General features: G+C 44.3%; 1 protein-coding gene across 1 annotated transcript in view; it reads right to left on the bottom strand.

Moving 5' to 3' along the window:
* Nucleotides 1-15,510, bottom strand: part of VSX2 (visual system homeobox 2) — a 179,974-nt gene that overhangs the window by 57,511 nt on the left and 106,953 nt on the right. The window contains exon 4 of the mRNA XM_069733519.1: nucleotides 5,594-5,774. Within this exon, the coding sequence (XP_069589620.1) occupies nucleotides 5,594-5,774 (181 nt within the window). The remainder of the gene's footprint in view (nucleotides 1-5,593; nucleotides 5,775-15,510) is intronic.

Genomic DNA, 15,510 nt, shown 5'->3' with positions numbered 1-15,510 from the left:
TGGGGGCTAAAAAATAATTTTTGCGAAAAAAAAAAAAAAAATTATTTTAACGGCTCTGCGTTATAAACTGTAGTGAAACATTTGGGGGTTCAAAGCTCTCAAAACACATCTGGATAAGTTCCTTATGGGGTCTAGTTTCCAAAATGGTGTCACTTGTGGGGGGTTTTAATGTTTAGGCACATCAGGGGCTCTCCAAACCAACATGGCGTCCCAACTTAATTCCAGTCAATTTTGCATTGAAAAGTCAAATGGCGCTCCTTCCCTTCCGAGCTCTGCTATGCACCCAAAAAGTGGTTTACCCCCCACATATGGGGTATCGTCGCACTCAGGACAAATTGCACAACAACTTTTGTGGTCTAATTTCTTCTCTTACCCTTGGGAAAATAAAAAATTGGGGGCGAAAAGATCATTTTTGTGAAAAAATAAGATTTTTTATTTTTACGGCTCTGCATTATAAACTTCTGTGAAGCACTTGTTGGGTCAAAGTGCTCACCACACATCTAGATAAGTTCCTTAAGGGGTCTACTTTTCAAAATGGTGTCACTTGTGAGGGGTTCCAATGTTTAGGCACATCAGGGGCTCTCCAAACGCAACATGGCGTCCCATCTCAATTCCAGTCAATTTTGCATTGAAAAGTCAAATGGCGCTCCTTCCCTTCCGAGCTCTGCCATACGCCCAAACAATGGTTTACACCCATATATGGGGTATCAGCGTACTCAGGACAAATTGGCCAACAATTTTTGAGGTCCAATTTCTTCTCTTACTCTTGGGAAAATAAAAAATTGGGGGCGAAAAGATCATTTTTGTGAAAAAATATGATTTTTTATTTTTACGGCTCTGCATTATAAACTTCTGTGAAGCAATTGGTGGGTCAATGTGGTCACCACACATCTAGATAAGTTCCTTAGGGTGTCTACTTTCCAAAATGGTGTCACTTGTGGGGGGTTTCAATGTTTAGGCACATCAGTGGCTCTCCAAACGCAACATGGCGTCCCATCTCAATTCCTGTCAATTTTGCATTTAAAAGTCAAATGGCGCTCCTTCCCTTCCGAGCTCTGCCATGCGCCCAAACAGTGGTTTACTCCCACATATGGGCTATCAGCGTACTCAGTACAGATTGTACAACAATGTTTGGCATCCATTTTATCCTGTTACCCTTGGTAAAATAAAACAAATTGGAGCTGAAATAAATTTTGTGTGAAAAAAAGTTAAATATTCATTCTTATTTAAACATTCCAAAAATTCCTGTGAAACCCCTGAAGGGTTAATAAACTTCTTGAATGTGGTTTTGAGCACCTTGAGGGGTGCAGTTTTTAGAATGGTCTCACACTTGGGTATTTTCTATCATATAGACCCCTCAAAATGACATCAAATGAGATGTGGTCCCTAAAAAAAAATGGTGTTGTAAAAATGAGAAATTGCTGGTCAACTTTTAACCCTTATAACTCCCTAACAAAAAAAAATTTTGGTTCCAAAATTGTGCTGATGTAAAGTAGACATGTGGGAAATGTTACTTATTAAGTATTTTGCGTGAGATATCTCTGTGATTTAAGGGCATAAAAATTTAAAGTTGGAAAATTGCGAAACTTTCTAAATTTTCGCCAAATTTCCGTTTTTTTCACAAATAAACGCAAGTTATATCGAATAAATGTTACTACTAAAATGAAGTACAATATGTCACGAGAAAACAATGTCAGAATCGCCAAGATCCGTTGAAGCGTTCCAGAGTTATAACCTCATAAAGGGACAGTGGTCAGAATTGTAAAAATTGGCCCGGTCATTAACGTGCAAACCACCCTCGGGGCTTAAGGGGTTAATATCAAAGAAAAGGAAATCTGTGTCCAGTGCGAAACCGGCTAAATAAGATTAAAATAGATAAATCTCCGGGTCCGGATGGCATACACCCACGAGTACTAAGAGAACTAAGTAATGTAATAGATAAACCATTATTTCTTATTTTTAGTGACTCTATAGCGACAGGGTCTGTTCCGCAGGACTGGCGCATAGCAAATGTGGTGCCAATATTCAAAAAGGGCTCTAAAAGTGAACCTGGAAATTATAGGCCAGTAAGTCTAACCTCTATTGTTGGTAAAATATTTGAAGGGTTTCTGAGGGATGTTATTCTGGATTATCTCAATGAGAATAACTGTTTAACTCCATATCAGCATGGGTTTATGAGAAATCGCTCCTGTCAAACCAATCTAATCAGTTTTTATGAAGAGGTAAGCTATAGACTGGACCACGGTGAGTCATTGGACGTGGTATATCTCGATTTTTCCAAAGCGTTTGATACCGTGCCGCACAAGAGGTTGGTACACAAAATGAGAATGCTTGGTCTGGGGGAAAATGTGTGTAAATGGGTTAGTAACTGGCTTAGTGATAGAAAGCAGAGGGTGGTTATAAATGGTATAGTCTCTAACTGGGTCGCTGTGACCAGTGGGGTACCGCAGGGGTCAGTATTGGGACCTGTTCTCTTCAACATATTCATTAATGATCTGGTAGAAGGTTTACACAGTAAAATATCGATATTTGCAGATGATACAAAACTATGTAAAGCAGTTAATACAAGAGAAGATAGTATTCTGCTACAGATGGATCTGGATAAGTTGGAAACTTGGGCTGAAAGGTGGCAGATGAGGTTTAACAATGATAAATGTAAGGTTATACACATGGGAAGAGGGAATCAATATCACCATTACACACTGAACGGGAAACCACTGGGTAAATCTGACAGGGAGAAGGACTTGGGGATCCTAGTTAATGATAAACTTACCTGGAGCAGCCAGTGCCAGGCAGCAGCTGCCAAGGCAAACAAGATCATGGGGTGCATTAAAAGAGGTCTGGATACACATGATGAGAGCATTATACTGCCTCTGTACAAATCCCTAGTTAGACCGCACATGGAGTACTGTGTCCAGTTTTGGGCACCGGTGCTCAGGAAGGATATAATGGAACTAGAGAGAGTACAAAGGAGGGCAACAAAATTAATAAAGGGGATGGGAGAACTACAATACCCAGATAGATTAGCGAAATTAGGATTATTTAGTCTAGAAAAAAGACGACTGAGGGGCGATCTAATAACCATGTATAAGTATATAAGGGGACAATACAAATATCTCGCTGAGGATCTGTTTATACCAAGGAAGGTGACGGGCACAAGGGGGCATTCTTTGCGTCTGGAGGAGAGAAGGTTTTTCCACCAACATAGAAGAGGATTCTTTACTGTTAGGGCAGTGAGAATCTGGAATTGCTTGCCTGAGGAGGTGGTGATGGCGAACTCAGTCGAGGGGTTCAAGAGAGGCCTGGATGTCTTCCTGGAGCAGAACAATATTGTATCATACAATTATTAGGTTCTGTAGAATGACGTAGATCTGGGTATTTATTATGATGGAATATAGGCTGAACTGGATGGACAAATGTCTTTTTTCGGCCTTACTAACTATGTTACTATGCTGACATGCGGAAAGGTCCTTCACTCATGCGCTGAAAGGTTGGTATCTGAAGCCTTCTCTGAATCTCTGTTCCGAAAATATCCAATATGTTGCAGAGCAAATAGTAGTATAGGAGACGCTGTCCCGGCCGGTGACTAGCGTACTCACCCAGAGCTTGGTAACTGCCGTGCACAGGCAGTGGCGGCCGCGTGTATAGAGCTGAAGCCGACAAGGTGCAGGACCTTGTGTGACGTCACAGTCACGTGATGTGTACACGTGACCAGCTGCAAAGCTGCGGAGCTGCGAATAGCACACAGGACCAACTAATCCTATGCATTTCAGAGTCACTGACTCCTTCATCAGGGATGGTGCTGTGTGCAAGATGTGTGCTTTATATAGCGTGCCGCCTTTTTTTTTTATTATTTGCTCATTGGATAAAAGCAAACAGCTCTATCTCAGTATTTAGACCGTGGGGTGCCAAAGTATTCAGTTCAAATATGTACCTCATTTCTTCTCTTGACATTCATAATCTCCCCATTTTTCTCCATTAATTTTTTCTGACTTCTTTTCTATCTGCATCAGGAGCCTTCCCCTCGGGTGTTCTCCGACCTGTTTCTTAGTTTGTTATCATCAAGTGAAAGATAATTGGGGAGTTACTACCAGTGCGTCCAAAATTCGTTTTCAAAAGGGCAAAACATTTGGGGAATCTAATTGCCCCAACGATATGTAGACCTCTGGAGAAAGAAGAAAAAAATCATCATTTTTTATCAAAACACCCCAATGGTTTCTTTCCATGCAAAAAATGCTTATCATGTAAGAAATTAGGCACAAAAAACAAATCTCCATCTCCAATCAGTCAACAGTAATTAATATTAAAGATTTCATCACCTGCTCCACTAAAGGAGTTATCTACAGTATTATGTGCCCTTGCAAGAAATTATACATAGGTTGCACTATTCGCCCTATGAATGTAAGGATTAGAGAACATTTGTGTAACATTAGTAAAAAATTCTAGGAACACCCTTTATCGCAACATTTTGCCAAATATCACGGGGGTTCACTTGAGGACATCTTCCCACGGTCTAAATACTGAGATAGAACTGTTTAACCAATGAGCAAATAATAACAAAAAAAAAAGGCACGCTATATAAAGCACACATCTTGCACACAGCACCATCCCTGATGAAGGAGTCACTGACTCTGAAACGCGTAGGATTAGTTGGTCCTGTGTGCTATTCGCAGCTCCGCAGCTTTGCAGCTGGTCACGTGTACACATCACGTGACTGTGACGTCACACAAGGTCCTGCACCTTGTCGGCTTCAGCTCTATACACGCGGCCGCCACTGCCTGTGCACGGCAGTTACCAAGCTCTGGGTGAGTACGCTAGTCACCGGCCGGGACAGCGTCTCCTATACTACTATTTGCTCTGCAACATATTGGATATTTTCGGAACAGAGATTCAGAGAAGGCTTCAGGTACCAACCTTTCAGCGCATGAGTGAAGGACCTTTCCGCATGTCAGCACTGGACACAGATTTCCCTTTCTTTGATATTAAGGTAAACACATCTTGTTAATCACAGTCCTGTATGGGGAACCTTGTTTATGACATTTCCCAGTATTTTAACTATTTATGGCTTCATATAGGTGAACTTAGCGCAAATATCACATATAGTTTTCTGTAATAGAAAGAAGTCACAACTTCTGTATTATCACCCACTCCTTGTTACAAAGCCTGTTGTAAAATGCTGACCGTGTGAACGTGGCCTAAGAGTCCGGCTCTTGCTGTCACTGGTTGGCTTCCACTTTCCGTTATTATGGTCTAATTTGCTGTAACCAACATGTCATTCGTCCTCATTTTAGAGGCTGTGACACATCCAGGACTAGTCTCAGAATCTGAGAATGAAGTGAATGCAGCAAATAGCTTCTACTAGGCCCTGACATCTGGAGGGTCTGTTCTTGTGCATGATGGTGATGGACAGCCCCATACGCTGCAGGGGCAATACAACGGTGTGAGAAAATACCAGACTAGATGCTTGATCTGATACCGTTGTGATCGCTGTCATAGCCATGCAGGACTAGCAGGGAACATGCAGCCTGTAACTGAGGCCCGAGCGGCATACAGGCCATATGCATAATCCCACAGCACATCAACCCATCCTTACCAAGCAGCCAGGGGGCACAGGATTCCATAATGCCATCCTTAGCCGATTTCAGGATAGATTCTGGAAGGGGTATGGAATGCCGGACCATGGCCCCGTAGAGTCCGTACTCTGCCATCACGCTGCTGCGGCCCCAGCACTTTTCACGTTTTCTCCACTTTGCACGTCTGTTCTGAAACCAAACCTGTGAGAGTAAGAGAAGTGAGATACAGTCTCAGGACATGACATGCCACACAACAACGTGCATTTGCTTGTTAAGGGGTCTCGCAGACTATGTTGTTGTGCTGGGTTGTTATTTTTTTACTTTTCTGCAAAAATCACTGTGGCTCACCACTATCTGTAAGTCATAGGCAAATATGAACCAAAGGTGCATATTAGTGATGTATAAATACCAAAACTCACTCCAAAGTCTGGAGTTATGTGAGTGTGCATAGGTGTGCGTGCATGTGCCTGTAGTGTTATGTGCCTGCCATCATGTGTGAGCTGACTGCAGATTTCTCCATGTTCTCTAAGCGAACAATTCAGTCATCTGTTGTTCCCTGGTCCAAAGCGTCTGAATTTCTGTCCTGCTTGAGAAGTGATTGAAAAATCACTTAATTTTTAGTTGAATCAATGCCCTGGAATTATCCAGGGAAATTAAATCCTCTCCGCTCCGAAGCCCAGCATTGACCTTTGCTAATTAATACCGCACTTATTCCTCAATCTCCAGCAATTCCCCAACATAATACTTCCTCCCATTTAACTAATTACTTATGTGAGGAGGGGGCCGCAGTCTCAGAGGGTGCTGGATTATGATGAGGTCATTAGCACATTAACGAGAGGTGCAGATATTTCATTCACTGTCAACAAGAGATTTCAATCAGCCAATAGAAAAGAAAGTGATTGCGGTAAGTCTGTGGTAATGTGGAGTCTCAGGGGCAATGGTAGCCACCAGATTAATGTGTTCAACTGTATCCTACCAGAGAGCAAATGTCAGGGGATTCAGATAATTCATTACAGAAATATACGGTACAACCATTCATCTTTCTTCACAATACCAAGTGGTTAAACCAGTGACTGCACCTTACACCAGACTAGTGCTCCTGTAGGACTGTCATATCTTCCTTCCCTGTCATAGTGTACCACAGTTATCTCTACAACCTTCACTGTCATATTGTACAACTGTCATCTCTACAACCTTCCATGTTATACTGTACAACTGTCATCTCTACCACATTCCCTGTCATACTATACAACGGTAATCTCTACCACCTTCTTGTCATACTGTACAACTGTCATTTTCTGACTTCCGTGTCATACTGTCCGACTGTCATTTACCACCTTCTCTCTGATGCTGTACAACTGTCATGTCTACCGCCTTCCCTTGTCGTAATATCCAACTGTCATCTCTACAACCTTCCATGTTATACTGTACAACTGTCATTTATACCACTTCCCTGACACACTGTATTACTGTCACTTATACCACCTTCACTGCCATACTATATGACTGTCATCTCTACCACCTTCCCCGTAAGGCCTCTGTCACACTTCCGTATTTTTTAAGACGTTGCAATGCGTCGTTCTGTGCAAAAAACGCATCCTGCAAAGTTGCCCGCAGGATGCGTTTTTTGCACATAGACTTGTATTACCGACGCATCGCGACGTATGGACGCACGTTCCATACGTCGTGCATTGGATGCGTCGGTAATTGGCGGACCGTCGTCACAAAAAAAGTTCAATGTAACTTCTTTTGTGCGACGGGTCCGCCATTTTCGACTGCGCATGCGCGTCTGAAGCTCCGCCCCTCCTCCACGGACTGCAGAATGGGCAGCGGATGCGTCCATCCGCTGTCCACGTTGTGCAGAGAATTCACAACGTCCGTCGGTACGTCAGCCCGATGCATTGCGACGGGCCCGTACCAATGGAAATGTGAAAGAGGCCTAATGCTTTACAACTTATCTAAGCCAGCTCCCCCAGCCATGCTCTGACTGTCCTCTCTGCTACCTTCCCTGTAATTCTGTATGACTGTCAACTCAACCACCTTCCCCACAATGTTGTAAAACTCATCTAAGCCACCTTCCCTGTAATGCTGTAAACCTGTCATCTCTACTACCTTTACTGTATCTCTACCACCTTCCTAGTCAAAATGTATGTCTGTCATCTCTACTGCCTTCCCTATCATACTGTACAACTGTTATTACTACCACCTTCCCTGTTATACTGTACAACTGTTTTTTTTTCTACCACCTTCTCTTTAACAATATACAGCTGTTATAATAATAATAATCTTTATTTTTATATATCGCTAACATATTCCGCAGCGCTTTACAGGTTGTACACATTATCATCACTGTCCCCGATGGGGCTCACAATCTAAATTCCATATCAGTATGTCTTTGGAATGTGGGAGGAAACCGGAGTACCCGGAGGAAACCCACGCAAACACGGAGAGAACATACAAACTCCTTGCAGATGTTGCCCAAGGTGGGATTAGAACCCAGGACTTCAGCGCTGCATGGCTGCAGTGCTATACACTGAGCCACCTTTACTGCCATACTGTACAAATGTCATCTCTACTACCTTTCCTGCAATGTTGCAAAACTCTTCTTAGCCAGCTCCCCCTGCCATGCCGTATGACTGTCATCTCTACTACCTTCCATGTAATACTGTATGACTGTCATCTCTACCACCTTCCCTTTCATACTGCACTACTGTCATCGCTACCATCTTCCCTATCATATTGTACAACTTTCATCTCTACAACCTTCCCTGTCATACTGGAATGACTTATTTCTACTACCTGCTCTGTCCTACTGTGATTTACACCTCCTTTACTCTCATACTGTATGACTGAAATCTCTACTACCACTACCTTCCCTGTTATACTATCATACTGTCATCCCTAAGGCTAGGTTCACATTGCGTTAGCAGCAGCCCGTTCAGCACATACGCTAACGGGCTGCTGCTAGCGCAAGTGCCTGCGCTACATCACGCTAGCGCAGATGGAGCATCTGCTAGCTCCATCTGCGCTAGCAGTGATGGACCCGGAAATGCTGCAGCCCGCGTCTCGGGTCCGTCACTCAAATGACGGCACATCGCTAGCCCACGCCGATTGTGGGCGTGCGCTAGCGATGCGTTCGCCATTGCATTCAATGGCGGCGTTAATGGACTACGTTACACCGCGTTATGCCGCAGTGTAAGGTAGTCTGTTTAACGTAGTCAATGAACGCAATGTGAACCCAGCCTAACCCCCTACCTGTCATACTCAACAACTATCATTTCTATGACCTGCCCCATCATACTGTACATTTAACGCCTTCCCTGTCATACTGTAAGACTGTAATTTCTACCACCTTGCCTGTCATACTGTACAACTGTCATTTATACCACCTTCTGTCATACTGTACGACTATTATTCATACCACCTTAACTGCCATACTGTACAACTGTAATCTCTACCACCTGTACAACTCCTTTACGTCACTTCCCATGCCATGCTGTATAACTGTCATCTTTACCACCTTCCCTGTCATACTCTAGGACTGTCATTGTTAACACCTTACATATCATTCGGTACAATTGTCATCTCTACCGCCTTCTTTGTCATACTTTGCGACTGTCATCTCTACAACCTTCCATGTTATGCTGCATGACTGTCATTTATACCACCTTTACTGCCATACTGTTTGACTATCATCTCTACCACCTTCCACACAATATTGTACAACTTATCTAAGCTAGCTCCCCCAGCCATGCTGTTCAATTGTCATTTCTACAACCTTCTCTGTAATACTATATGACTGTCATCTCTACCACGTTCCCTGTCTTTTTGTATGATTGTTGTCTCTACCACCTTTCCTTCAATACTATATGACTGTCATAGCTAACACATTGGCTGTCATACCGTACAACTCATTTCTACCGCCTTCACTGTCATACTGTATGACTGTCATTTAAACCACCTTTACAGTCAATGTACAACTGTAATCTCTACCATCTTCCCTGCATTGTTGTACAACTCATCTAAGCCAGCCCCCCAGCCATGCTGTAAAGCTGTCATCCCTTACACCTTCCCTGTCATAATGTACAACTGTAATCTCTACCACCTTCCCTGTCATATTGTATGACTGTTATTTCTACCACCTTTACTGTCATAGTGTATGACTGCAATCTCTACCACCTTCCCTTCAATGTTGTATAACTCATCTAAACCAGCTCCCCCCAGCCATGATGTACCACTGTCATTTCTACCACCTTCCCTGTCATACTGTCTGACTGTCATCTCTACTATCTTCCCTGTCATACTTTACAACTGTCATCACTAACACCTTCCCTATCATACTGTACAAATGTCATCTCTATTACCTTCTCTGCCATCATAGACTACTGTCATCTGTACAACAGTCCCTGAAATGTTGTACAACTTATCTAAGCCAGCTACTGCAACCATGCTGTACAACTGTCATTGATTGAAGGTTTTCTTAAAACTGACATGACCCGCCAGCTTGGAGGCATGTCTCCAAAGTAAAACAGGTTTCCTGCCCTTCTCAGAGGCAAAGGTCTTACCCGGAGGAAAAGAGGCCAGAGAGACTGGAGCAACTGTGATGACTCTGGTTGGATCAATGATGTGCGTGGTCTCCTCCTCCGCATCCACCGGCAAGAAGGATCTGGATAGAGCGTCGGCCTTGAAGTTTTTCTCACAAGGCAGAAAGCGAAGTTCAAAATCGAATCGGGCGAAGAATAAAGCCCACCTGGCTTGTCGAGGGTTCAGTCGGTGCGCAGAACAAATGTACGCCAAATTCTTATGATCCGTATAGATTACAAAGGGATGTAGAGCTCCCTCCAGCAGATACCTCCACTCCTCCAGTGCCAATTCGATGGCCAACAGTTCTCTGTGGCCAATGGAATAATTTCTTTCAGAAGACGAGAAGATCTTGGAGAAGAAACCACAAGGCACAAGGCGACCAGAAGAGGACCTCTGAGAAAGCACTGCTCCAGCTCCAATAGCAGAAGCGTCAACCTCTAGGAAGAAGGATTTATTAGCTTCAGGGCGATGAAGTACAGGAGCCGAGGCGAAGGCTTCTTTGAGAGACAGGAAAGCCTCTTCGGCCTCTGCTGGCCAATGATGAGGATTGGCACCTTTTTAAGTCAGAGAAGAGATGGGAGACGACAAGGAGGAAAAGTGAGGAATAAACTGCCGATAATAATTCGCAAATCCTAGAAAACGCTGGATTACCTTCACTCCGAGTGGACGTGGCCAATTAAGTACGGCAGAAACTTTACTCGGATCCATACGCAGACCAGAATCGGAGATGATGAAACCCAAGAACAGCAGAGACGACTGATCAAAGGCACACTTTTCAAGTTTTGCATACAGACGATTCTCTCTCAGACAAAGAAGAACTTGCCGGACATCTCTTCGATGAGAAAGTAGATACGGTGAAAACACAAGGATATCGTCCAAATATACCACAACACAGGTGTAAAGTAGGTCCCGAAAAACGTCATTCACCAACTCTTGAAACACTGCAGGAGCATTGCATAAGCCAAAGGGCATCACCAAATACTCATAATGGCCGTCACTGGTGTTAAACGCAGTCTTCCATTCGTCTCCTTAGCTAATTCGGATCAAATTATAAGCTCCTCTGAGATCCAGTTTAGTGAAGATGCGTGCTCCCCGTAGACGATCGAAGAGTTCTGTGATGAGAGGAAGTGGATACTTATTTTTAATCATGATGTTATTGAGACCACAATAATCAATGCACGGTCGAAGGGAACCATCCTTCTTAACAAAAAAAACCCCAGCTCCTGCAGGTGAGGAAGACCTCCAAATAAAGCCTCTGGCCAAATTCTCCCTGACATATTCAGACATGGCTTGAGTCTCGGAGGGAGACAGAGGATATATACGACCTCTGGGAGGAGTAGAACCAGGAACAAGATCAATCGGACAATCGTAAGGACGATGCGGTGGTAGAACCTCTGCCTCCTTCTTGTTGAAGACGTCCGAAAATGAAGAATAAACCGAGGGCAGATTCGCTAGTTCAAGAGCAGAAGGAGAGGAACAAGTATGCTTGGCGGGAAGTAGGCATTTATTAAGACAAAACTGTCCCCAGCTTAAAACGTCTCCGGTTCGTCAGTTTAGGGTAGGTTCATGATTTCTTAGCCAGGGAAGACCGAAAAGAAACGGATGGGATAAAGACGGCAGAACATAAAAAGCCAACTTCTCATGATGAAGAGCTCCAATTTGAATCTCAACCTCCTCGGTGACTAAAGTAACGGACTCCCGCAAAGGCTGACCATCGACAGAAGCTATTTGCCTAGGAACCTCCAAGGATCTGACAGGAATCCCAAGTCTCTTAACAACCTCGAATTGGACAAAATTCCCGGCCACACCTGAATCTATGTAATCCTCCAGAGAGAAGCGACTAGACCCCAAGTGTAAAATAACAGACAGAATCAGAGGTGGAGAGGAATCATAGCTACTTAGGGAGGCCTCTCTTACCTGTCCTAGGCGGAGGCGTTTCCCGGCTTCTGAGGGCAGGAACGCAGAAGATGAGAGGCACTGCCACAATAGAAGCATAAACCCTGTGCAAGTCTCTCCTTACGGCGTTGTTTGGTGGACTTGAGGCGATCTACCTGCATGGACTCAGGAGAAGAAGAGGGTGTAACAGTAGTGGTTTGAGGGAAAGAAGCACCCCGTGTAGCAGAAGACAAGCGAGGGGATCTCCTCTCTCTGACAATCTCACGAGAGTGCTCCTGGAATTGAAAATCAATGCGAGTCGCCAAGAAAATAAGATCATCCAAAGTAGTAGGAGTGTCACGCCCCGCCAGCTCATCCTTAATTCGGGAAGACCTGCCTCGCCAAAACGCTCCCACCAATGCTTCATTGTTCCACCCTAAATCGCAAGACAGTGTCCGGAAACGGATGGTGTACTGAGCCACAGAAAGGGTACCCTGGTGAAGGTTGAAAAGAGACTCTGTAGTAGAAACCAGACGACCGGGTTCATCAAATACCTTGCGAAAGGTATCTAAAAAAAGATTAAGTTGAGAAACCACCAGATCATCTCGCTCCCAGAGGGGGTTAACCCAGGCCAAAGCCTCGCCTTCCAATTGGGAAACTACAAAAGCTACTTTAGCTCGGTCCGTAGAATATAGCAGCGGGGACAACTTAAAGTGTAGTTGACACTGATTGAGAAACCCTCGACATAATTTAGGATCTCCATCATAGCCAGGAGTTCCAGACGAGGCGAGGGCTGCGGAGCGGAGGCCTGGATTGGAGCAGAGGCAGCACCCTGAAGGGAGAGAAGTCGATTATCGACAGAGGCCATAAAATTCAAAATATGAGACTGAGTGTCCTGTTGTTGGCTAAGCTCCTGCTGAAGAGCTGACAGCTGTGAGGCGTTACTTGGGTCGGTAGACTGTAAAGCTGCGAGACGAGACGCCATGTTCTTAAAGAAGGACATGATTCTAGTCTGGTTCTCTCGCAAAAAAAGTAACTCTCTTTGAGTGGTGGAGACACCAGCGGGGTCCATGGCCTGAAGATACTGTGAGGATTCACAAGGGAAAAAACGGAATGTAGACCCACTGGACCGTGATGACAATCCCCTCACGGACGAACTAACCAGGTGGACCAACCCCTATACAGGGAGAATTAGGGGCAGGCCCGTGAGAGACTATCACCTTGGAAGCTGGGGGAAAAAACGGAAAAGACCAAAGAAAACGTGGGACCAGGGGAAGCAGAAGAGGCACCAAACTGACAAGAGTGAGAGAGACACAGGGCTGCAGTGATAAAGGACTGTAGAGACAGGGGCTGCTGGAACACTGGAATGCAGAAACCCAGGACAGCAGAGACACAGGTATGGCGCTGGAAGAAACAAGGAGAGTACCAGGATCAGGAAAACAAGGAGTACACAGAATAAGCGAACGGCCAAGGGCACTTGCAAACACAATTGATCTTCAGGCACAGAGGGCCGGACGGAAGCAGTTTACATATAGTTGTGGTCAAAAGTATTGACACCCCTGCAATTCTGTCAGATAATACTCAGTTTCGTCCTGAAAATGATTGCAAACACAAATTCTTTGTTATTATTATCTTCATTTAATTTGTCTTAAATGAAAAAAACACAAAAAGAATTGTCCTAAAGCCAAATTGGATATAATTCCACACCAAGCATAAAAAGGGGGTGGACAAAAGTATTGTCACTGTTCGAAAACTCATGTGATGCTTCTCTAATTTGTGTAATTAACAGCACCTGTAACTTACCTGTGGCACCTAACAGATGTTGGCAATAACTAAATCACACTTGCAGCCAGTTGACGTGGATTAAAGTTGACTCAACCTCTGTCCTGTGTCCTTGTGTGTACCACATTGAGCATGGAGAAAAGAAAGAAGACCAAAGAACTGTCTGAGGACTTGAGAAACCAAATTGTGAGGAAGCATGAGCAATGTCAAGGCTACAAGTCCATCTCCAAAAACCTGAATGTTCCTGTGTCTACCGTGTGCGGTGTCATCAAGAAGTTTAAAGCCCATGGCACTGTGGCTAACCTCCCTAGATGTGGACGGAAAAGAAAAATTGACAGGAGATTTCAACGCAAGATTGTGCGGATGTTGGATAAAGAACCTCGACTAACATCCAAACAAGTTCAAGTTGCCCTGCAGTCCGAGGGTACAACAGTGTCAACCCGTACTATCCGTCGGCGTCTGAATGAAAAGGGACTGTATGATAGACCCAGGAAGACCCCACTTCTTACCCCGAGACATAAAAAAGCCAGGCTGGAGTTTGCCAAAACTTACCTTAAAAAGCCTAAAACGTTTTGGAAGAATGTTCTCTGGTCAGATGAGACTAAAGTAGATCTTTTTGGGCAAAGGCATCAACATAGAGTTTACAGGAGAGAAAAAAGAGACATTCAAAGAAAAGAACACGGTCCCTACAGTCAAACATGGCGGAGGTTCCCTGATGTTTTGGGGTTGCTTTGCTGCCTCTGGCACTGGACTGCATGACTGTGTGCATGGCATTATGAAGTCTGAAGACTACCAACAAATTTTGCAGTATAATGTAGGGATCAGTGTGAGAAAGCTGGGTCTCCCTCAGAGGTCATGGGTCTTCCAGCAGGACACTGACCCAAACCACACTTCAAAAAGCACTAGAAAAAGGTTTGAGTGAAAGCACTGGAGACTTCTAAGGTGGCCAGCAATGAGTCCAGACCTGAATCCCATAGAACACCTGTGGAGAGATCTAAAAATGGCAGTTTGGAGAAGGCACCCTTCAAATATCAGGGACCTGGAGCAGTTTGCCAAAGAAGAATGGTCTAAAATTCCAGCAGAGCATTGTAAGAAACTCATTGATGGTTACCAGAAGCAGTTGGTCGCAGTTATTTTGGCTAAAGGTTGTGCAACCAAGTATAGGCTGAGGGTGCCAATACTTTTGTCTGGCCAATTTTTGGAGTTTTATGTGAAATGATCAATGTTTTGCTTTTTGCTTCATTCTCTTTTGTGTTTTTTTCATTTAAGACAAATTAAATGAAGATAATAATACCAAAGAATTTGTGATTGTAATCATTTTCTGGAAGAAACTGAGTATTATCTGACAGAATTGCAGGTGTGTCAATACTTTTGGCCACAACTGTACCAGCACGGTGCAGCACTTCCAGGTGAAGATCCTCCAAGACGATAGAGAGGAAGAGAAGGAGCGCCAGCAGGAAGGTTAGAAGTGCGTGTGCGCGCAGTGCTGAATCTGGCGTGCGCGCGCGCCCGACGAGCAGCAGAGACCGGGGGCGAGAGCAGAGAGGAAGACACCTCAGGAGAGGAGGCGCGCCGGAACGCCGAAGACAGGTGAGTATGACAGGGCACTGAAGGCGGCAGCGGCATGACACATAAGCATATAGAACCAGAGTATTTAACCAGTCTATCGATATAAAGTGACAGTGCATAAACTATT

This window comes from Ranitomeya imitator, chromosome 1 (assembly GCF_032444005.1).
Source record: "Ranitomeya imitator isolate aRanImi1 chromosome 1, aRanImi1.pri, whole genome shotgun sequence".
NCBI classification, from domain to species: domain Eukaryota; kingdom Metazoa; phylum Chordata; class Amphibia; order Anura; family Dendrobatidae; genus Ranitomeya; species Ranitomeya imitator.
Note: the sequence above shows the minus strand (reverse complement) of the source record. Positions and strands in the feature narration are given on the sequence as shown.